The sequence below is a fragment of the Pholcus phalangioides genome, unplaced genomic scaffold (genome assembly GCF_987345545.1).
Source record: "Pholcus phalangioides strain wild (caught in Gottingen) unplaced genomic scaffold, Ppha-v1.0 ptg000024l_1, whole genome shotgun sequence".
Classification (NCBI taxonomy): domain Eukaryota; kingdom Metazoa; phylum Arthropoda; class Arachnida; order Araneae; family Pholcidae; genus Pholcus; species Pholcus phalangioides.
The window spans coordinates 24,756,677-24,780,276 of NW_028301616.1; the positions used below are offsets into that span (position 1 = coordinate 24,756,677).

The following is a 23,600-nucleotide window of genomic DNA, read 5'->3' on the forward strand; positions in this document are numbered from 1 at the left end:
TGCACCTCTTAAACACTGCTTAGCGGAATTTCTAATGAATTGGTACCTGCAGGAACGATTTGTGTGCATAGCCTAAACGTATTTATGTTGTCAGAGGTTATGCTTGTTTCATTTTTACACTGATGCTGTAATCTGGGTTCCATACTTTGAAGTGAAAATGGCAAGGATCTGTTATTTCTGTATTAATTTTCAGTATCTTGACTGCCTTCCTCGGGAGCAACGCCATATTACAGTAAATAGTGATTCCAAAAACCGAAACCTCAATTTAAAAACGTCTCCAAGATGAATAGGTAGACCCTCAATATTATGCTTACATGGAAAATAGAATTCAGCATCTGCCACTTTTTCGTTTCCATTACAAAAGACAGGTGGCAGCATTTCTCAAATGCGGAAAACACTTTTTCGAGATTTAGGCTGGTTTCGTCAGCAATATTGCAATGGAGCAAATTTCTGTTCTCCATGCGCTTCGTTACACGAATTTGCGATTAGTATCGAACAAAGTCTATGTTATTGCATGAGTTACTAAGATTATAACCCTTGAATTTTGCCCGGAATGTACTTGCATATCAGAGTGATGCTGGAAAGGCTCATGTCCTGAATTTTCCCTCCTTTTTTTTCTCCCCCATAAACTTACAACAAAGTGGCCTGCAAAATATTGCCGTTTAAGAGCTCCTGCACCGGAATTTGAAGGGGAGCGAGCAGATTTCAGGGCTGAACATCCGCGTAAAGCATCGTGTATCTATAATATAATGTGTGCCCCCCCCCCCTCATCATTTAACTTTATTTGCAATCGAACCCTAAAAAAAATTAGTGTTTCCTCATGGAATAAAAAATAAGTCTGAGGCGTATTTATTTTTTTGTATGATAAGCGGGCTACAGTCCAGGACGGCAAGATAGAATAGGCGGAAAATTCGGGGGCTTGAGTCAAGAAAATTTGAACGGGAGGTAGAGGGTGGCAAAACCATGATTCTGTGAGCAGTAAACTTTGAATTTCGACTTGTGCCGTTTCCTGTAACTCTGTCACACCATAGTCATATTTGATTAGTCAAGAGCCGGGTAGTTGGTTTTGTTTCAAACTCGGCATATAAGGCTTGCTGCCAAATGGCGTAAATCTAAATCTAAGTGTGTATATGTGAACAAATTTACATCTGTAAGTTTCTGGAACTCGAAATGGTGCAGCTGTTTCTGGAAACCGCAGTTCGGATTGGCTATGCTCCTGGCTCCTCTGAGCACTTTCAGTGAGTCTTTACTCGTGAGAGAAGTTACGGACATCACGTAGGCAGTGGCAATGGTAACACTCCGAGAGACTCCTGCTAAGCTGTAAAAAACATAATACGTCGATTAAAAAAATACCCCTTTATAAAAATCCATAATATAGATTCTATCTATTACATAGGTCTATAAAGTACAAATGGCATTTAATTCTGTGCTTACCAATGTATTAAGACATTTCCTCCACAAGCTCGAGCTCTATGAATGAAGTCGTTGCATCTTGAGAAAAACTGAGTCAAATTTTGGCCCGGAGTGTCAGCAGCTTGTATACAAAGATATTCTTTATCCTGCAAATAATTTTATGCAACGATTTACTTGCAATACATGCCAAATACAAATAAGTCCGAATGCAAACATACAAAAAAAGTTAGTCATAAACAGGGTGGTTCCATAATTCCATTTTACTGGAGAACCGTTGATCCATAGGGCATTTCTACTTCCAGTTAGAAAAAGTATCCAAATCACGTGTAGTATTCAGATATGTCATTCATGTTGCAAGGAGTTGCTTAGTTATTAAAATACAAAAAATAACTTTTTATACAGACAACCTGTCCTCAAAAGCCCAATTAAAAAGTTTTTTACCTGTCTCTCCTGATGCGAACAACAACAAAAATCCATGTTTCTGAGTGAAATATTCATATTGAGGTATTTGAATTCAAAAATATTGGAATAAAACCAGCTTAAATAAGGGAAAGAAGCGTTGTCCGTTAGTTTTTGCTATTCTTTCCCAATTTTTTGAATTCACGTACCTCAGGGAATATTGCACTTAGAAACGTGGAATTTTTGTTTGGTTCAGAAGAGATAGGGCAGCAATTTTGTAATTGGAAGTTAGAGGACGGGGGACCGTATAAAAAGTTTATTTTTATATTTTGATAATTATGCAACTCCTTGCAACATGAATGACATATCTGAGTTCTACACGTTATTTGGGTACTTTTCTAATTGGAAGTATGCCTAGCTAGGATCAACGGTTCGCCAGTAAAATGCGGCAAGGGGAATTATGGAATCACCCTGTATAAGTAAGTTAAATTCAGTAACATTACATCATGCACTCTCTTGGCATTGTCATGGATGGAAATTATGTGGGTAATGTTGTTAGCTCGAAGTTGTTCGTGGTCTTTGGCATCTCGGAAGTTCCCTACGTAAAGACCAGGAAGAACCTGCAATAAAATAGTACAAGGAAAAAAAATCGATTAATTTCATAGATAGGACTTACATAGGACCATCTTTATGAAGGTTCCATCAGATTCTTCGATTCTATTGCTTTAGAATGGAGTGATCGGCATAAAAACGTCTTGTATAATGCCATGATTCCCGACCTTAAATTCTTCAAGTAATCCCTCTCCCGGAAATACGTTGAAGCCTTGCGCAGGCCAAGAAATGCGTATTCACGTAAAAAGCCCGCCACGTAACCCGTGCACCCAGGACCGACTTTGACATTAGGATGTGCTGAATAAAGCTATAGAACATGGAGGTCTGCACGGCCAAGGTCAAAGATGTTTCGTTAGGCAGTGAATGTATGGCCTATAAATTTTGCGGCCTCAACAACTGTGGAGATCTTGAGCAAATGTGTCTCTTGTCCATGCGTAAATCCCCTCTTGCCCGTGCGTGTACCAGAATCCCAGAATCACCGGTGTATTGGAACATAATAGAGTAGGCTATACAGGAGATGCTACCAAACGGGCATCCTCTTTTTTGATGCCATTTCAAGCGTCCTCCTACGTTTCAGAAAATTCGCCTTTTGTTCTCCTTTTCAGGTTTCCGTAATTATTATTTTTTTCCAACTTTGAGACATATCATCGTATATTCATTGCGCGCGCTATGTGTTTTTTTTTTTTTTTTTTACACATTTACATGCTTTGAACAATCGCCGTTGAAATTCCCATGTAATTATATTTATAACCGTTTAAATTCCATATATGAATACCAGTGTTTGCTATCTAACATCTAATACCGTGCCCTGAAACGAAGGGGGGGGGGGGTGTTTCCTCTCCCAACCAAAAACAAAGAAATCAGGATGCAAACACACACGATGCTAATTCTTAGTGGTGACATCTGTTATAAAAATTGGGAAAAGTGTCGTCTCAAAAAGGGTGAGCGTACAGGCATCCTTCTTTCTCAGTTTTGAAACCTGGTATTAACCCTGCCTTACACACTAACTTACTACTGATTGGCCATGGAAACATACTTTCAATGAGAGAAAATATTTAAATAATGTGTGGATCTTAGATTTTATTCCAGAAGGAAGGGGTGGGGGGGGGAGATAGATATCGGTATATTTTTTTAGACATGCATAAATATTTAAAAAAATTTTTTATACAGTATCATTTATCTATAACTTATGTTTAGGCACTTCGTTTTCCAAGTGGAAATATTCGAATTTCCAAATTTTTCATGTTCGAAATATTCGTCAAGATATTTAATTTTAAAATCATTATTTTCCGCTCACATTATTTCGGCGAAAGTATTCTATTTTAGGACACCGACTATGAAATGAACAAAAGTATACGATCTAGTATGTGTTTGAGTTTTTGATTCCTCAAATGCATATGTGCAAAGAGTCCTTTTAAACGATCATTGCTGCAGCCAGTCTCAAGATAAAAAAATCCAGAATCGCCTTTTCACATTAGCTGAGGTCATTTTCTATCCATTTTATAATATAAAAAAAAAGCATATCGTAATTTGCTCGCATATGTCCCAATTTAACGACAACAACACTGTTCGTTGCAGAGTATGTGTGCATAGGCGGAGATAGACTTGAAAGTCTGAGGGGACACGGTGATTGCTGGGAGGGCTTGATGATGATGATGTCAAATCATGTATACGAAAATGCATTAGATCGGTCCCCATGCATTAATCAGATAACATTGCCCCTTCCCCCCCCCCCCGTATCTCCGTCCATGCATGTGTGGCTGTGATTTCACAAAACTTGTTAAAATGCTGCAATTTTTTTTCTTACTTAGTTTGTAAATTTGAATCGCAAAGAATGTAGTTGTGCATTTGTAAAGTAACATTACTTCAATACATTTATTTTACGTGTAAAAAAGCGTATCATAATTTGTGATTTTTGAAGCTCTACGTCGTCTTTGAGGTCCTATATAAGCAGTACAATTCGAAATAGATTTTTTCAACGATTTTTCCGGCTTTCTATACGCGTCAATAACAATGAAAAAAAATTATCAGCTGTTTAAAAACAAATTTTAAACCAAAAAATAAATGCATTGCAGGGTTCAAATATACCAGTCGTATATACAAGATTCATTGAGAGACTGGTTATATGTGGAGATGAAGATTACAAGGAAGAAAATTCATCACTGCCTCCACGGGGACTCGAACCCCGGTCTCTCGCTTGCCGGACGAGTGCTCTACCGGAAAGCGAGAGACCGGGGTTCGAGTCCCCGTGGGGGCAGGGATGAATTTTCTTTCTTGTAATATCTCCACAAATAACCAGTCTCTCAATGAATCTAGTATTGACAAGTGGAAAGGACATTTCTATATGTATAGTCGTATATCTACAAAAGAATCGAACGTAAGTGGTTGCTGTTATGGACGTGATTTACAACTCGTTTATTTATGTATTCGTTGTATATTATTATTGATGCTACATAACTTATTACATAGGTATAGTAAATTTATAGTATCAAACCTTTTTCTCTTCTCAGATGGCCCTCCTTACAACATGCTGAATGCTTAAATGCGAGATGTATCGTCAGTTATTACGTTTAGAAGTAGCTTATTTTTTTTGTTTGACCAATTAAACGAAGGACATGTTCCTATATACAAATTTTAATTAAGAAGGACCGTATTGAAAAATGAATTTTGTTCAATATATAAATTTCAAAATAAATGACATCGAAGAAATCTACACGTGATTTGAATAGTTTTTGAATTGTAAATATGTTTCTGTGATCACACACACACACACCGGATTAGAAGTTGAAAGTGCGCATAGATTGTATTTTGTATCCCGTTATGACAGATACTACATAAAAATCAATTTTTTTATATCCGTCATAAAATGATGGATACAGAGCGCCTCTCCCCCCCCCAGTTTCAATCACAATTTCGGGTCCCGTGCAGAAACGAGTTTTTGCGGCCTCCGCAGCGTTCTTTGAGAAATATTTTCAAAAATAGATTCTCTAAAATGTATTGTGACATTTGCTTATTTTACAATCCGTCAGTCTTTGATTTCACAAACATCATTCAAGAATTCAATAAGAATTCATTCAAGAATTCATTCAAGAATTCAATAAGAATTCATTCAAGAATTCAATAAGAATTCCTTCAAGAATTCAATAAGATGAGGAAGTTAAATATGTTGAAAATGAATTTTGGGTCCTGGGCACGTGCCCCCATTTGTGCTATAAAAAAAGACAATGGATAAATGTCGAACTTAATGAACATCTTCAAGCATTCGAATTAATCTTGCACCAATTATTTTATATTCATGCAATATTTTTGTCTAAGACTCATGACTTTTTTCCATAATAATTAAGATTTTTCGATTAATATTGCATTATTCACTTAACATTAACTCATACTTATGTGTAATCTTTAAGCAAACAGCTATTATGGAGGGTAAACTCGCGTTGTGTGATTATATAACAATAATTGCTATAAATTCATAATAAATTGAATAGAAAAATTTCCTTCACCTTGTTCATTCCATTTCCCATGGCTGTTGCTGGGTAATGCTACAATTACTTCAGCTTTGGACGTTAGAACATTGGACAGGAATGCGACGTATGCCATAGAGCACTCGTGGAAATAGTAGTCATGTATAACAACAAATTTTCATCTAACAGTATATGACTATAGCATTTGTACATCGACGACGAATGGGGAGGATTATAGCTGAGGAGGTAGGATATATAGCTGCTATCACTAGAAATTAAGGGCTGCAAGGACAATGTCCTCCTTTTCCTTCAGTGGATAATGGACAGTCAACAACAAGCAACGTCTATAAATACATATAATTTTTACATCCAACGCTACAAGAACAAATTATCCCTCGAAAAATATTGAGCAAATTATCGATAGTTTCTGAAAACTAAATGATAACTGATTGTTACACGGCGTTTTTTTTTGTTGTTTTCCCGTCAACGGACGTGCAAAATATTAGCGGGAAATATATATGGCAAAGCTCGCTGATGAACGACTCGTTTATTTTGAGGTGATTTTGCAGGTTATATTTCTTGCTGGACGTTAACGGAAGAGACGGTTTTTATCTTGCGACACATAAACACGAAAGAGATCACAGACGAAGCATATGTATATATGGAATGTTAACATGAGATGTTAATCTAACCGGATGAGATAAAGGGACGTCTTCGATAGAAACATACAAAACTTTTTTTTAATGATGTAGTATCTTCAAAATTCTTTTCCTGTACACGCTGTTGTAAGAAGTCCATCGTACCACATCCATGGGAACATATAAAGGACGGTTTGGTTGGGTAACAAGCGACACAGCATTACAGTGATTCGGTGGACATGCACCCGGAGAATGTAACATCGTCCTGGGCCGAAATTAATTGTCTTTTTTCTATCCGGTGCGGATCAAATACCCCCGGAAGAGAGCGCGGAAATAGTTTTTGTAGCTTCCCGTCCCGGAATGACGACGGACCATCGCTGTCCACGGCAATGACAATAACTGAAACAGTCCGGTTTGTTTCGGTTGACCTTGAATTCTCACAGGATTCCTGCCGACTAGAGTTTTACGGTCGATTTCCACAGGAAGATTCCTGATCCTCCTTCTACGGCCATGACTGTGCTTCTCTATTTATGTGTGCTGTGCTGCGCGTCCTGGATCGGCTTTTGGCGAGCGTTTTCGGGCCGGAAATGACGTCGGTCGGGAGCTCTCACACTCTCTATCTCCGAGTTGGATACACATATCCTCACTGTGGATGGACGGAGGCATGCGCAATAACGTCCCGGCGCTGCGGGTAGCTTTAGACACTCTTTCACTCAGCCTGGGACAGGAGCGCAAGAACAAAACAAAGAAAAGGAGGAAAACCTGGAAAAGCTTTTCCTTCTATTACTTTTTCCTCTCTATATTTTGAATCATCAGATTAAGTTGGAAAGAAAAATAATAATGGAAATTATTTTGCATGTGTGTGTAGAGGAATGTACTGCTTGATACTGTCCCGGCGCAAGTTGAAAATTAGCATTTTTGTTGTGCGTGTAGTTATCATTCATTCATTATTTTTTGGGGGGAAACACGCAAACACGTTTGGATATTCTGAACGGGGTTATGTACGAGTAATTAATTCCATGACCGAAATGGTTATTTTCACAAATTAAAACCTTAGAATTAATTTTATCCTGGAAACACATTTTTATCGATTTTTATACTTGAGAGCATTAAAACTTCAATTAACTTAGTAATGGCAAAAATTTTGAATAAATATAAATTAGTTAATTCTATAAATATTTATAAAATATTAATTTTTTAACATATTTACAGTATTTGTAATAACAGTAAAAAATTTTGTTTTATCTTCTTTACGAAAACTCTCTCAGAAATATTTTAGAAACATTTATCATTACTTTTTATTATCAATTGTTAATTATAAGTTATAAGTTCATGCTACACATCTCTATAATGCGATTTTTCTTGATTTCACCCCAAAATATTAAGGTGAAAATTTAAAAATTAATAATTTTTTTTATAAACTGGAATATTTCACAAATGGTATTGATAAACTGTATCCAGGTACACAGACGATGTTCGTCGTACAAATTACGTGATATGAACGTGCACGTTTGTGTATAAATTACTTTTTAGTTATAGAAAATTTAATTTTTAAATAAAGAATTTACAAAAAAAAAGTTTTATAAATGGAATTGTGATCATTTTTTTCGAAAATGGAATTCATAAATGAAACTTTTAACCCTTTATATCCGACATTGTAAAAAGTAGAATAAGAAGAAAATTATAATAAATTAAAATAAAAGTGTAAAATGTGTGTAATGATGATAATAAATAGTTATCATGTAAGTTATTTGGTAGGTCGTTTCAGTTCTAATTAAAGGCTAAAAACTATTTTTGAAACAGTTAGTTCAAAACAAATTATCTAACCCGTTACTTTGAAGTACCGTCAGAATACAAAGGGTTAAATTAAGTTTATATATATATATATATGTATTTTGCAAATGAAATACTGTATATCAAAATTTTTTTGTATATAAATGGAATACGCATACAAAACTTATTTTGTGAATTGACTTCGTAAAAAAAAAATGCAAATGAAGGTTTTTAATAAATGGAATTTGCAAGTGAGAATTTACAATTTTTTATAAATAGAAGAACTTATCTAAGTTTTTCATATTATTTAGGTTTTTGTGGTCATCATCAGACGAAAGATAAATATTTGGACTTAACCCTAAGAAACGGTAGTCCGCCGTTTTTTAGGGTTAATCCAGTGGTTCTCAAACTTTTGTCATCCACGGCTTCTTTGCTCAGTTCATGGTTCGTCTGCGGCTTTCTAGAGTAGTTGGGTAGATATTTTCCCATATAAAAGAACCACTTCGAAACATGAATATGGCACGCTAATCAATATCTCTAGCTCGCCGCGACGCCCCTGGGAGCAGCGACACACACTTTGAGGGACACTGGGTTAGTCTTCAGCAACTGTGAAATAAATAAATAAATAAACATTTCTTGACGCTACTGGTAGACGAAACAGGGCCAGAGGCGCATTTACGGTTTCGCCGCCCTTCTCCCATTCTAGTGTAAATTTCTTGACTACTCTTTCCTCGAATTCGCCACCCGTTTGGCCTCCCCACCCCCTCCTGCACGTATACCTGTGTCTCTAAGTCACAGTTTTGATCATTCGCATGTTCGATATCACTCACATCATCTAGTACTCTGGGTAATGAAACACCCTGTACAGATGTCATAAATATAGGATTTTATATGCAGTATTTTGTGGAATAAAATAAAACGTAAACGTGCCTTCACCCCTGAATCCTAACGGAAGGAATAAAAACTATAAAAAGAGAAAATAATTAGTATACTTTTTTTTCGGCATACAATTAAGCAGAAGCTTCAGTTAATTGCCTGTGACTAGATAAGAAGCTTTTGGTGTTGGTTACCCTTCTTTTTTGGACTAATAGTTTCGCCACCATTAACACACAAACCTTTTACTCCGCCCTCTCTTTCTATTTAAGTAGTATCATGGAGAGGGGAGAAAAATTGTTGAATTCTCTCTCGTAATTAAGAGAATTTCTCCTCGAAAAAAATGAAAAGATAACCAGAAGAAGGACATGTGCCGGAAGTCAGCATAATTTGTTAAGGCATGTAAAGAATGAGATTAACGCGGAATATGGTGGTTGGCGGTTGGTGGTAAACAGTGAAATTGCTCTTATGTAATTATGTGCTGTCCTTCTGTATGGGGGCGCAAGCATTTTGCTCCCATTTTGTACCATGAGTTTTATCGTTTTAAATTCCATGTGGACTCGTGCTTATGATCTGGGTTAATGCGTACAAGTTTCCACGCACGATGTTTTCTCATAACTTGTGTTCCAAATGAAGATTTTTTTTGGCAATGTTCTTGTGGTGACTGACCCCCGTCTCTGAAGATTCAAGACAAAAAAGTGTAACTAGAGAATATATTTTTCCTAAGTCTTGAGTGGACTTGGTTTTTGAACCGTCTCTTGACTTATACAAATACAAACGCAAAGGCCATAGTCACACAACGAGGTGGATGAAAAAAGATGCCCATAAAAATATGGATGTCAAATATAATTACAATACATCTACCCAATATAAAAGCCTGTACTGTATCACCAAAAAAATAATAACTAATAATATACAAGGTGTCCTGTAAGTGGCAATGCTGTCTTTATCTCATCAACTGTTTGTCGTAGAGGTATGTGGTTTCAATTTAAAAAATACTCAAAATGTGTCCAAAAATTATCCTGCACCAGTTTCGAGAGTAAAAATACAATGTGTAACTATAAAATCTAAATTTTTATACGGTTCCCCTGTCCTCTAGCTTCCAATTAGAAAGTTGTCGCCTTGTCTTTTCTGAGTCCAACAAAAGAGATCCTATGTTTTTAACTGCAATATTCGCTGAGATAATCGAATTCCAAAATCAGAGAAAAGTTGGGAAAGGACAGCATAAATAGGACCGTTGTCCGTCCGTTAGTTTTTGCCGTTATTTCCCAACTTTTCTCCGATTTTGGAACTAAAATATCTCAGTGAATGTTGCAGTTAAAAACATGGGAATTTTTTTTTTTTTGTTGGGTTCAGAAAAGACTGGCTAACAACTCTCTAATTGGGTAACAACTTCTTAATTGGAGGACGGAATAACCGTATAAAAATTTAGATTTTTTTTTTATTTTGCTACACACTATATTTTCACTCTTACAACTGGTACAGGGTAATTTTTGGACACATTTTGAGTATTTTTCAAATTGAAACTGTTCCTTTACGATAAACGGTTGATGAGATATAAGACACATTAGCACTTACAGGACACCCTGTATAATGCACTGCCCATAAAAATTACTATGGTTGTCTTATCCAAGTATATACCACCAATATGTTTATCGTACTTTTTTTTAAAACGTGCCAATTGTGTTAAAATTCACGACCCCCAGAGATAAGCTCCTTAATAAGCTCATTTATTAACAACCCTATTAGAGGGAAACTCCCTGCGACACCACAACCTGGATTTGTCCCTTTATAAACGATACTAGTGTCCCCTCTTGTCGAAGCTGTCGATTGACGGTCCACCAACAACTCGTCTATACCACTAGGAGAGTGTGGGCTATTTCATTGGTTTGGAAACGTGTCACGAGCCACTGCGATTCCAGGTCACTTACGTGATTTGCGAATGTGGTTCGGGCCGCTTGAGTGATCTAGAACTGTGACGCTGGTCATATAAATGATTTGTAAATATGTCGTGAGTCACTTCAGATCACAAAAGTGACCCGGAAATATGCCACGGATCACTCAAGTGATCTGGAGCTGTGTCGCGGGTTACTCAAGCCAGCCAATTAAGTAATGTGGAAATGCTTCGCGACCGATTTAAGTGATCTCTGACTGTCCCCTGCTGGGTCATTTAAGTGATCTTTAAATGTCTTGTAGGCAGGGCCGTAGCGTGTCTTTTCGGGGCACTAGGGCAGACCCTTCTTGAAAGGGTTATTATTATGCAAAATAAGTGTAAAATTTTTTGGGGCCCGATTCGGCTCGTGGGCCCTGTAGGAGTGACCCGGTTGCTTCAGCCTAGTTACGGCCTTGCCTGTAGGTCACCTAAATGATCTGGAACTGCGTTGCGCGAGTTAACTCAAGTAATCTGTAAATACGCTACGGAACACGTTAGTGATCTAAGAATGTGCAAATCACTTAAGGGATGTGAAGCTGCAATGCGAGTCACTTAAGTGACCTGTAAATGTCCTGCAGGTCCCTTAAGTCATCCGTAAATGTCCTGTGGGTCCCTTAAGTGATCTGGAACTGTGCCCCGGGTCAATCAAGCGATCTGTGAATATGCTGCGAGTCCATTAAGTGAACCATCGCTTAACTCATTTTTAAAAAAAAATATGTTTGATGTCACGGGCCACATCAGATGACTCCGAGGGCCATGGGTGTAGCACATGTAAGGCCTATACCTATCATCAGAAGAAGAGCACCTACATGGTGATTCTAAAATTGCATATTGCATACTCGATCTCGGAATTGAGATCTCGATGCTGGCAACTGCAAAATCGAATCATCAGCCTCGTTGCTGAGCTAGACCCAATGTTCCGATGACTCATCGTTGAAAAATTCCTCATTGCTAGATATGCGCGTCATATGAACGAATCTCGTAGCGATGCCATCAAGAATTGAAAGAGAATGGAATCGAAGGTACTCTGTGTGCGAGCGAGCATTCGTGTGTAATGGTGTGACCGCCCTTCACGGTGACATCCCATTCTGGACGACTTCCAGAGGGAATACACCAATAATGATAATGAGAAAAAAAAGAAAACCACACGAAAAATAAGGAACATCGGCTACCAATCGGTTGACCATTTATAACCCATTATCGTAAATTAGAGGAGGATTCCATCGGTGTTTAGAGAATAGGAGACGTCGTGATTGCTGGCAATCACGATCTATTGTGTGTCTGTCTGCGTGTATGTGTATTCTTGTTTCGGTGCACGATCATCACCACCATCTAGTCACGGCATTCGCTGGTGTATCGATTCGTACTTGGTTCATCTTTATTGGAAACAATGACCGTATCCATGCGACAGAAATATAAACATTGTTTTAAAGGGTGTACAGTACTGTCACATAGACGCGTGACTGATAGGACAGTCTGTCGGGGACGTGTCATTATCTGATTTCTCATCTGCCACGAGCCGGACGTGCTGCGAAGGACACCGTGAAATGCTTTGGTTACGAATTTTTTTCGCATGTCTATCTAATCTTACGTCAGACGGGATTTTCCCCATGGTAAACATTATTCAATGTACAGAGTATATTGTACGAAACGTTTTGTTCAACACGGAATACACCCATAGGACCTGACTAGATATGAGATAAGCCGACGCAAGACCTTGACTCAGTGAACTTTGAAATCGAACGGAAATGGGTGAGAGTGGGTTCTTCCCCCATAAGTTTGATATGATTTATCGAGTGAGATTAAAGATTAAAATGAAGTCAAAAGAGTCAGAGTGAGATATTGGTTATTAAAGTGGAATGATTGGTTAGAGTGTGATAAGGAAAATCAGATTGAGATAAGGGGTTATATATCAGAGCGGAATGAATTGTCACAGTGGGATGAGAAATGCCAGGCTATGATTAGAAGGAACAGAATCGAATATAAAGTACCAGACACGGCTAAGAGTGATCAGAGTAGAATAAAAAGGACCACAAAGTAGTTAGAGTGGGACAAGACCAGAATGGGATCAGAATGAAATAAGGTGAACCATGAAGGATCAAAATGGAAAAGGATGGACCAGAATGGATGTGAAAGATCATAATGGGAAGGATGATCAGAGCGGAATAAGATTAGATTGGGATAAGAAAGGATGATATTTCAAAAGGATCAGAACATGATAAGAATTTTCAGAACTATAAGAGTTGGATAAGAATTTTTACAAGGATCAGTACAAGATGAGAATTTTCAGAGGGATCAGAAGGGGAATTTTTATAAGAGGAATGTGTGTGTAATTATCAGAAGGAGATGAGAATTTTCATAAGGATCAGAAGCAGATAAGAATTTTCAGAAAGAACTTATATGAAAAAAGAAGAAAAGAAAACTTACTTGTGAGAATTCAGATTTCGTCTGAGACTCAGATGAGCTTGGCTCTTCATCCGCCGATGATGGTAAAGAAGAACAAGCCGACGACAACGCCGAAGACGTGGCAGACGCTGTGAAAGACATCGACGCAGATGCATGCGATGCGGATGAAGGTAACGACGATGAGACAGCCGAGGATGATCTGCGATTGTCATCGTCGGGCGACGTGGATATCGAGGTACATTCTGCAACGCTCGATGACCTCTTCATTCTAAAAATTTTCTTGCGAGAAGAAGACGACGAATTAGATTTTGAGCAATTCGATGGCTTCATCATGATGGCCGTGGTCAAGTTCATGACGTCATCAAAGTTTCAAAGAATGGTAATATGATATATATGAATATATATTGCGAGACGATCACTCTATATAAAGGAACAGATCTTTTCTTCGTTGCATAGAAATTTATGATCACAGTTTTGTTTATTGATTTATTAAGACAATATTTGGAAGATGAACATTTATTGCTTTTCGTTTAAAGGTATCGATTTGTGATTGGTATCGTGAGATGACCCATGGATCGATCAATACTAACAATTCGTGGAAACGCAACACGTATCTTCGTTGTTGATTAGAATATTGGGATAACTCTATTAGAAATCGAAATGCATCAAGTAGCACATTGGCAAGGACCCGTTCTCCATGCCGTGTTGAATAAAGGCACCAACATCTTTCGAGTGTCACATCTACATGGAGAGAAAAATGGAAAATATATATTACACACGTACAAATTTTCCACATGAAAATACATTAAATAAAAACTTCTGATTAGTACACAAATTTCAATCACACTCCCTTAACTTCTGAAATATATATGGCAGCACTGCAAAAATCAGACACAACACTTTATTCGCACTCAAACTGCTGAATGAATGAACGCCAGACCTTTGCCACTGGACTTATCCCGTTGCCGAGATCTCTTCCAGCCCAGCTTCGTGGCAGAGTCTGGAACACTTTATTCAGTGTCAAAAAAAAAAAACAAAAAAAACATACAAACTTTTTTACAACATATTTTCCCCGGACAATTGGGTACTGTCGCGATTAACAAATTTTGTGGTGATTACAGACGAGATGGGATTAGGAGTTGGAGAAGTTTCGGGGTTTAGTTAAGATGAATGTACACATATTAGGATGGAGGTGTGTTTTAAAAGCAATTGAGCGCCCCCCCCTCATGCCATCTCATGTGTTATCTTACACTAGCCATATCATATACACAGGATACAAAAAGAAAAAAACACTAAAACTGCTTGGTACACGCATTCACACTTCCGACACAACTCATTCGGTAGTAAATTGTTCATGGCGATAGACCTGAGTTGTGCTCGGTTTGAAGGAAAGAAAGGAAAGATAAGGTGCAGTCATGAACTTAACATATGAATTTAGAAAAAAATTAATTTTTGTCAATGAATACGTCGAAAATGAGAAATCAAGTTGTCTACATCTACCATAGCATCGGAGAACCACGGAAGTTTGTAAGATTTCTAATTCCTAATCGGTTTTTATCTGAGATATTTTACTTCATTGGCCTGTCAGTAGATCCCAAGGAATTTTTTTTTCGCGCGATTCCCGAAAAGTGAGAAGTTGATGTGCTGCCATCTATCATCGCATTTAGAAACTACGAGAGTTTCTCAGACGAATAATAGATGACAGCAGTGAATTTCCCATTCAAAAACTATGAGAGTTTCTTGAACGAATGGATGGCAGCAAGACTTCCAATTACCAATCAAAAAATTTATCTAGTATGTTTATCCGCCTATCAATAGATGACACTAAGATCGTTTTTCCCTCTTTGCCCATTTTCTACGCAAAATTAACGAAAAGTCGACGTGCTCCTATAGTCGTCGCATAGAACTAGGAGAATTTCTCGGACGGATAATGGATGGCAGCAGGGGTTCCCATTTTCGTTATTTTGTCTGAAAAGTTTCAATATTCTGTCGGTAGATGACGCTCATTTTTCAATGAGTTTTTCCCCCTCTCATTATTCTACGCACAACTGTCGAAAAATCTATGCGCTTCACTCTGTCATCACATTGAAGGACTACGGGAGCTTCTTGGATGAATAATAGATTGAAGGAAGGGTTATAATTACCAATTAATTAGTTTGCCTACAAAGATTGTTATGCCTGTCATGCGCTAGTGCCGCCTTCGATGGCACCAGTGGCATCTTTTTCCTCAATTTTTTTTTTTTACTCATAATTACCGGTTTTTCGGCTGCGGAGGTATGTCAAAAATTCATCCCGTAAATAACGGCCGAGAATGGCCAGCCTGTGACAAACTGAATAACGTGACAAATATTTCATGGCAAAACCTCCAGTTTAGAGGGGAATCAATCACTTATCTGATTGAGTAAATCTTAATTTACATCAAGGTATCTGGACTCCCAAGGGTTCCACGGCTCAGCTATAGAATTAATAGTAAGCTGAAAAAATATACAAAAAAAAAATAAATTACTTAAAAAGAAAAGTTTTTATCGAATACAACCTCTGACAATAAAGTTCGGTGAATAGTCCTGTAACATTAACGTAGATGAAATGTTAACGAAAGTTACCTTACTGTCCTTCGAAATAGTCACCTCCCATTACTATGCACCGCTGAGATCTTCTATACATGTCCTGGAAGCTTTAAAAGAAGTCTTCTTTTGGGATGGAGTTCAAAAGCCTCGTCACGTTTCGTTGGATGTCAGGAATATCGTCAAATCTCTTTCCTTTCAAAGCGAGTTTGAGTCGTGGGAATAGGAAGAAGTCTGGAGGATTGAGCCTCATCTGGCGAGTATGGTGGATGTTCAATTTGCATCACCCCCTTTTTTGCCAGGAACTGTTTGACGATATTGGCTGTGTGAGGGCGAGCATTGTCGTGAACAAGAAACCATGAACCTTGTTGTGCGTACTGAGGTCGTACCCTGCGTAGACGTTTCATGAAACGGGTCAAAATTTCAATGTACCTTGCAGCATTCATCGTCGTTCCTTCAGGTAGAAATTCCTTGTGGATTTTCATTTTCCTGTTCTCAGTTAAGAACCAACGCACTAAACAAGCACTTTGTAAAACAAGTCTTTCACGGAACACAAACGACGCTCAACTCAACAACGGTGATAGCAGATGGTAAACAACTGCCGCTACGCATGTACAGCGTTTTGCTTCGCCAGTGTTGTCAGATCGGCCGTTCTGACTTCATTCACTGAACTTTATTGTCAGAGGTTGTATTTAATTAACGTGCAAAAGCATCACTGAAGCGTTGGTAGACTGCAATAATGATATCATTATTGTTCAACAAAAATTGAACTTATGGCGACATCTCTCAATAGAAATATGAAACATTATTTTAGTTTTTTTGCAATTCATTAGATGACAATTGCTATCCCATCATATTTATTCTAGTACTGGACGGAATAGGGTGACGTTCCGTATTTCCCGGAACAGTCCTTGTTTTTTCAGTTTTTTCCGTCCCGACTGTTTTGCAAAACGGTCCCAGTTCTTCACGTATTTTCAACGAAGCTAACTTGACTTTTTATTGAAATTATCGATTAAAATTATCTTCCCAACTCAGGAATTATAGAATTACGACTGCAAATAAGAATACTGTATTCATCTGATATATTTGTCAGTTTTTTTTTTAAATTCACTGCAATTTGCAGTAGTGCTTCATTTCCCGCGATTAACGACTTTTCCGCGATTTTAGTGACAGGTAAAATACTTAGGATGTATACTTAATAAAACACTGACTTATACTCCTCATATCAGATTTGTACGTAATAAAACGTCCAAAATTATGGGAGCCTTAAACAAAATAACATTCCCTCAGGCCAAACTTTCAATTAAAAACAAAGTTCTATGTAAATCAATCTTACGGCCAACCTTACTTTATGCTTCTCCTCCTGCATGTGCCCATGCAGGAGAAGCATAGTGGAACGGACATGGAAATGCTACAAAGGGGACAAAATGAAATTTTGAGAAGATTTGTGAGGGCCTCATGGTACATGAGAAGCATAAACATACAAAGGAGACCTCTATTTTTAGTTATATCAAAGAACTCGACAAAAATCGATTCGGAAACATGATGAATTCAGAACTCCAACATGTAAGAGATTTTGTCGATTACAGTGAATCTTCTACGCCGAGAACATCAACTCGCAAAAAGGTGTACAGGAGACCAAAACAAATCTTTCATCTCCCATGGGAGAATGTAAGATAAAAGGAAAAAAGGGAATTGTAAACCCTCTTGTGAATATTTTTTTATACCTCATTCGCAAAATTTTCTATTGAATTTTATTTTTACACCTATTTACTCACCGGCATCTATCTTATCATTTTTATTTTGGCACTGTGAACTGTATATTCATTGAAATGTCTTGGGATATATATACTGTGGGGGTATATTTATACCTCTTCTTTTTTTTGGCACCTATTTACTCACTGCATCTACTTAATCATTTCTCTTCTGGCAATGGTGGATAACATGATCGCTAGAAGTGATGAGTGGAGTTGTACTGTGAAACATTCTCGTACCTTAACCTTGCATGTTAATCATATATTAACTTCATTTTATGAGAAAAAAACCCACCGAGTGGCAGTTGCCTTGAAGTGATATTTGAATGACAAAGCGTTCCTTGACACAATATTTGGATTTTTGACATATTGATAGATTTTGATTATTAGAGCTCGCATTATATTGCTTGTGCGGATTCACTTAGGTTGTATTTCATGTATAATCAACTTACATTTCAGGAACATCATACCTGAAAAAGTGGCGGACCAGGCTTAAATTTCTGTAGCATCGACTATATATATATATAAGACTCCCGGAATTTACTTTTCTTCTTTCCTCCACAAACATACACACACATCATACTGACTTACACCTTCTCCTCCTACCTTCATAGGCCTACCTGGGCCAACATCAGTCCTTTGGAGATGGGAATGGGGGCAAACTTTGATGCTGGTCTGGTATGCGATTTTAGCACGAGGTGGCAATTTTTCTTACTTTTTGCATCATTTTTGACGATATAATTGGCACTGTCCCGTATTTTCCTCTCGCCGCTCTGTTTCAATGAAGATATTTTAGAAGGTGGTTTTCTTCTAGAAGAAGAATTTGCCCAGGTCAAAGACCTGGAAGCTGTGTAAGTATGTTGTATGTTTTGTGATAGAAATGAATTACCTTTTGGGTTTGATAATACAATTGAATAATCGACGTTTGGATATACCCAAATTCCAAAACAAACACGGCTATACGCGTTTCGGAACTATAAAAAGTTCCTTCATCAGTAGCAGAAACAAAGAAGAAAGAAAATATTTTCATTCTTCTTTGCTTCTGCTACTGATGAAGGAACTTTATATAGTTCCGAAACGCGTATAATTCCGTGTTCGTTCTGGAATTTCGGGTATATCCAAACGTCGATTATTCAATTGTATTATGTTTTGTGAACCTAACGTTAAGACTGTTTCTGTGTAATGCTTGTTATGTGTAGTGCTGCCATCTGCCGCCAGTTTTTCTGAATATGAGTGAAGTGTAATGAATGAATAATTGTATCGTTGTAGGCCTATCGTTCTCTGTGGCGAGACTCTTTAACGGGGAGATAAGCTCGTATTCCCGCCTCGAAGTTGGGAAATACGGAAAACCAACTTCAGCCGACCATCACTGTGGGTTCGAACCCGGGTCCTCACAATATGAGTCCGCCACTATAGTGTCCCATCCATCTCTCCGAAAGGAGGGCTCTATTAGAGCGGTTTTAGCATCTTCATATTGTCATCAATATTTTTCATCCAAGCAATTCTCGAATTAATCCGGTATTCACGGAACTGCATTAAATTTTGTCAACCAAGTGTATATTTAGTACACTTTATTGCGTTATCATATCGAATTATGCTTTGGAATCTCACGCTTTAAATTTTCCGGGACTTCTGCCTGAGAAAATACAGCCGAGATCTAGGTAAAAAATCTTTATGGGATTTTTAAGGTTTTGTCGTTCGTCATAAATGTTACTCTCGAAACATTCATATATATTGTGTGTCGCATTTACTCGCATATGCTTGGACGTATGAATGCGTCCAATAAAGAAAGCTCTTTTCTCCGACCGAATACTTTTTTATCTAACACCATTTTGTTTCAGTTTCCCATTCAGGATGTAATAAGTACCTCTCGGGAGCAAGCTCATCTACTCTGGCACAGTTTAAGTACCGCTCGTAAGAATAAATGGAGAACATAAAACAAAAGATCCATTAAAAATGGGACTCTTTTTTACTTTCTCTCTCTGTGTATTTTGGCACCATAAGAAAATGTATTGAACTATTCAATTCTGAAATCAGGGTACCTACATACATCTTTGAGTGTGTGGGGGCTCCTAGAAAATAATTTTTTCACTGGATACCAGAAATTTTTTGTGTGAAAATTGAAAAAATAATGAGGTGTGTCCTCGGAAGTCGGACTTACGGGGTATAGAGCTGTCAGGTTCCTTGTGGGGGCGATGTCTGAAGTAATTGTGGTTGTTAGATACGTTTGTGTCAGCCGTGATTGAATAGGGGACCTCATATCATCTTATTGTTTCACAACATTTCAAAAAAATACATTAATTTCAGCATTATTCATTCATTCTTAATAAGAAAGCTGGGTGGCAGCACCTATATACGAACAAGGTGACCATACAAGGTGTTCGATCCTCATGACTAGGGTTGCCAGATTCGAAAACTGGAGGATGCCTGCGCGTGCACCCTAGATGATATCACTTTCCCCAATTTCCGCAACAGATGACGCCACTTTTCTTACATAAAAAGAAACCGTCTGCATAATAATTTTTCCCGACTAAAGCAGAACCGCTATATAAGTTACGGGAATTTTAGAAATCTGGTTATTATATATAATCACTGGCTATTATGCATAGCTACCAAACATTTTTGCAAATTCTATTTTTCACATTTACCGGTGATTATGTATAATCCCCAGCCCGTATTGGTAAATATGATAAATCGTCAATGAACTATTTAAATTTACAGGAAAATTTGCTCAAATTTCAGCCTAGGATGACGGATTCGATCAGTGATGTTGCTTATGTTTGAAAATGTTGACAAATGTGAAGAAAATATGCAATTTTATGCATTAATAATGAAAAATGTCAAAATTTGCAAATGAATATGTACGTATGCATTTGCGTATAATCCAAGCTCTAGTTATGGAAACAGACGAATTTCCTAAAACATACGATGGAGCTTGAAATGGCACCAAAAAAGGAGGACGGTTGGTAACCCTACCCATGACCCCCTACTAAATAGGGTATTTCTTTATTTTCCAGTAAATTTTGCCACCTCTACTTTTTTGTAAAAATGTCCCCAATTTTCAACGAACTCTTCTTGAAATTTATTCTTCACTGAAATCAAGCATCTGAAAATTATTTTCCTCTTTCATAAATTGCATAATGATATATTGCGACTATAAATATAATTATTTTTCTCACATGTTTGTGTAATGTTGACCTTTTTTTAGTGGAATTAGTTATAAGGGGTCCACATACTTTTTTAACACGATGAAAAACTACGCTCTAGTCAAAATATCATTAAAAATACTATTTAACCATTGATTTGCAGCAAATTTTTTGCACATGGTTTTGATTGCATATGCACAGTAAAAAATTATACACCTCTCTAATACTTATTTTATTGCAAATTTTCAGGATAATACACCAAAAAACAACTTGTGCGTACGATAAAATAGCATGATATTATCACTTTTTACCGGCCACTATGCATATCAAGGGTCGTTGGTAAATTTTATAATTACTTGAAATTTATCGTCTCTATCTGATTACGCATAATACCTCAGTGTAATTGGTGAATTTAGTAAATATGAAAAAAAAAAAATCCAAATGAGTCTACTATATGTGATGAATATAGTCGGACCCCAATACAGGGCCGTAACTAGGATTTTTGTACCATCTTGCCGCCCGGGGCAAACAAGATTTCGCCGCCCCCTATCAATTCGAAATTCGGTAATTTTACAACAGTGTTCTATGTGTTCAACTAAAAATTGCCGCCTCCTAAATTTTGCTGCTCAGGGAAACTGCCCTCCTGCCCCACTCTAGTTCCGGTCGGGCCTTGCCCTATATAACGATAACAAATTTTACGATCTTTCCCTCCGATATAATGATATAATATATGTATGAGTTATCATGTATAGTGTATCTAGTACGAGATTTATCATGTTTACCAACGAAGCGATGCTTCGCTAATTATGCATAATCACCCGTAAAAGTGATAATTTTTTCGTATTTATTAAATTTACCAACGACGCTTGGGTACTATGCATAATTGTTGATTAAAGTGATACATTTAGGGAAATTTATCAATGTTACCAAAATGCTCGGCTATTATGTATAATAGCCAAATTTATTACATTTACCGTAACATATACAGTGATTATAAGTGGAGTTCCCGTACTCTGAGTAGATTTCCTTAAAAACTGCTTATCCGAATACAGCCAAATTTTTAGGATATCTTAATGAGACCATGGGAGAAATTTATGAAATAAAAACAGTTCGATTTTCCAACACCAGGTGAAAAAGTGGTGCTTTTTTATTACATTTTACATTTTCCGATGGTCCATATAGCTTATATGCCAAGTATCAATGGAATACGTCCTCCAGAACGCAGTATACTGACACTACTCCAACCCATATAGCGCTCGTTCTGGAGGACGTATTCCATTGATACTTGGCATATAAGCTATATGGACCATGGGAAAATGTAAAATGTAATAAAAAAGCACCACTTTTTCACCTGGTGTTGGAAAATCGAACTGTTTTTATTTCATAAATTTCTCCCATGGTCTCATTAAAATATCCTAAAAATTTTGCTGTATTCGGTTAAACAGTTTTTTAAGGAAAAACTACTTAGAGTACGGGAACTACTTTATTATAGTCACTCTGTACATATCAAATGAGATTTTATCGTTATATATTTTTAATGCATATAGAAAGAGTCACGTCCCGGACGTCATTTCCTTTTCTACGAGGCCATAAACTTAATCCAATTCTCTTAGAATTTTAAATGATTTTATGTGAAATAACCTAAGCCGCGTAAATGCATCGCTAAGACTCCATTTTTTTCTCGTGAGAGAAAATACAAAAAAAATCTCCTACTTTTCCAGAAATTTCCTTTTTTTTTAAAAAAAAAAGTAATTAGTTAACAAAAGACTCGGAAAACAAAAAAAAAATGAAAATTAGCCGCCAAAAAATAAGTCGAATTAGCTATTCCCGTGAGAGACGTATAAAAAGTATATCCCAAGAAATACTTCGGAGAGAAGATTTTATTCGAATGATGCGTATAAATAAAAAAAAATATATTTGTGGCCTGAAAAATGGCTCGGTTGAATGAAATGGCGCATAACCATTACGGCGGCCGCACACCAAATGTTCTATGTGTATAGAGAAATATCCCGTTCTTTTATTTTTATCACGGGTGTTTTGAAGATCGCAATCTTCTCCCGTTGCTTGAAGGAAAGGAAAAGATCCCGAGATCTCCTTGAGGGGGATCTCAAAAGATAACGGAAAGGAATGTCGGCATCATCTTGTGATTATGTGGATGGCTTTTTGAAATGGATTGACCTGTTGTTGCGTAAGAAAAGACCGAAAAACAAATGCTTTTAATGTCATGGTATTAGATCGTTTCATATCAGTATAGGGTGGACGTTATTAAAGGGAAGGTGTTCAGGATTCGATAAGTATGATTACTATTTATCTATCGCTATGTAAATTTATCTCGAAATGAAAATACCTTCGGAATAATTGAGCGCATACGATGATAAATATGAAATGATAGAAGAAGATTCATTTCAAAGTTTTCTCTAGAAATGTGTGTGCGTGTGTCACATGTTCCTGGAAAAGGTAATTAATGATCTTTAAAATAAAACCACATTTGAAAATCTTTTATCATTTCTACGAACATATTAGCCCGTGCGTGTCGATTAAATGAAAAAATTAAACCCATTATAGGGTATTTGTATTGAAGTAAATTAGGCTAATTTTCAATCATCTCAGGGGCGAACACGTCAT

General features: G+C 37.1%; 1 protein-coding gene across 2 annotated transcripts in view; it reads right to left on the bottom strand.

The window, feature by feature from the left end:
* The window catches only part of LOC149069070 (dual specificity protein phosphatase 22-like), a 91,220-nt gene that overhangs the window by 9,785 nt on the left and 57,835 nt on the right, over positions 1-23,600 (bottom strand). The window contains exons 2-5 of one of the 2 annotated variants that reach the window (XM_089250580.1): positions 13,533-14,252; positions 2,316-2,432; positions 1,435-1,559; positions 1,147-1,318 (exon numbers count right to left, since the gene is read on the bottom strand). In XM_089250580.1, the coding sequence (XP_089106706.1) occupies positions 1,147-1,318; positions 1,435-1,559; positions 2,316-2,432; positions 13,533-13,865 (747 nt within the window). In that variant the 5' untranslated portion in view covers positions 13,866-14,252. Of the gene's footprint in view, positions 1-1,146; positions 1,319-1,434; positions 1,560-2,315; positions 2,433-5,927; positions 7,223-13,532; positions 14,253-23,600 lie in introns of those variants that run through there. The other variant, XM_089250581.1, reaches the window with a different exon arrangement.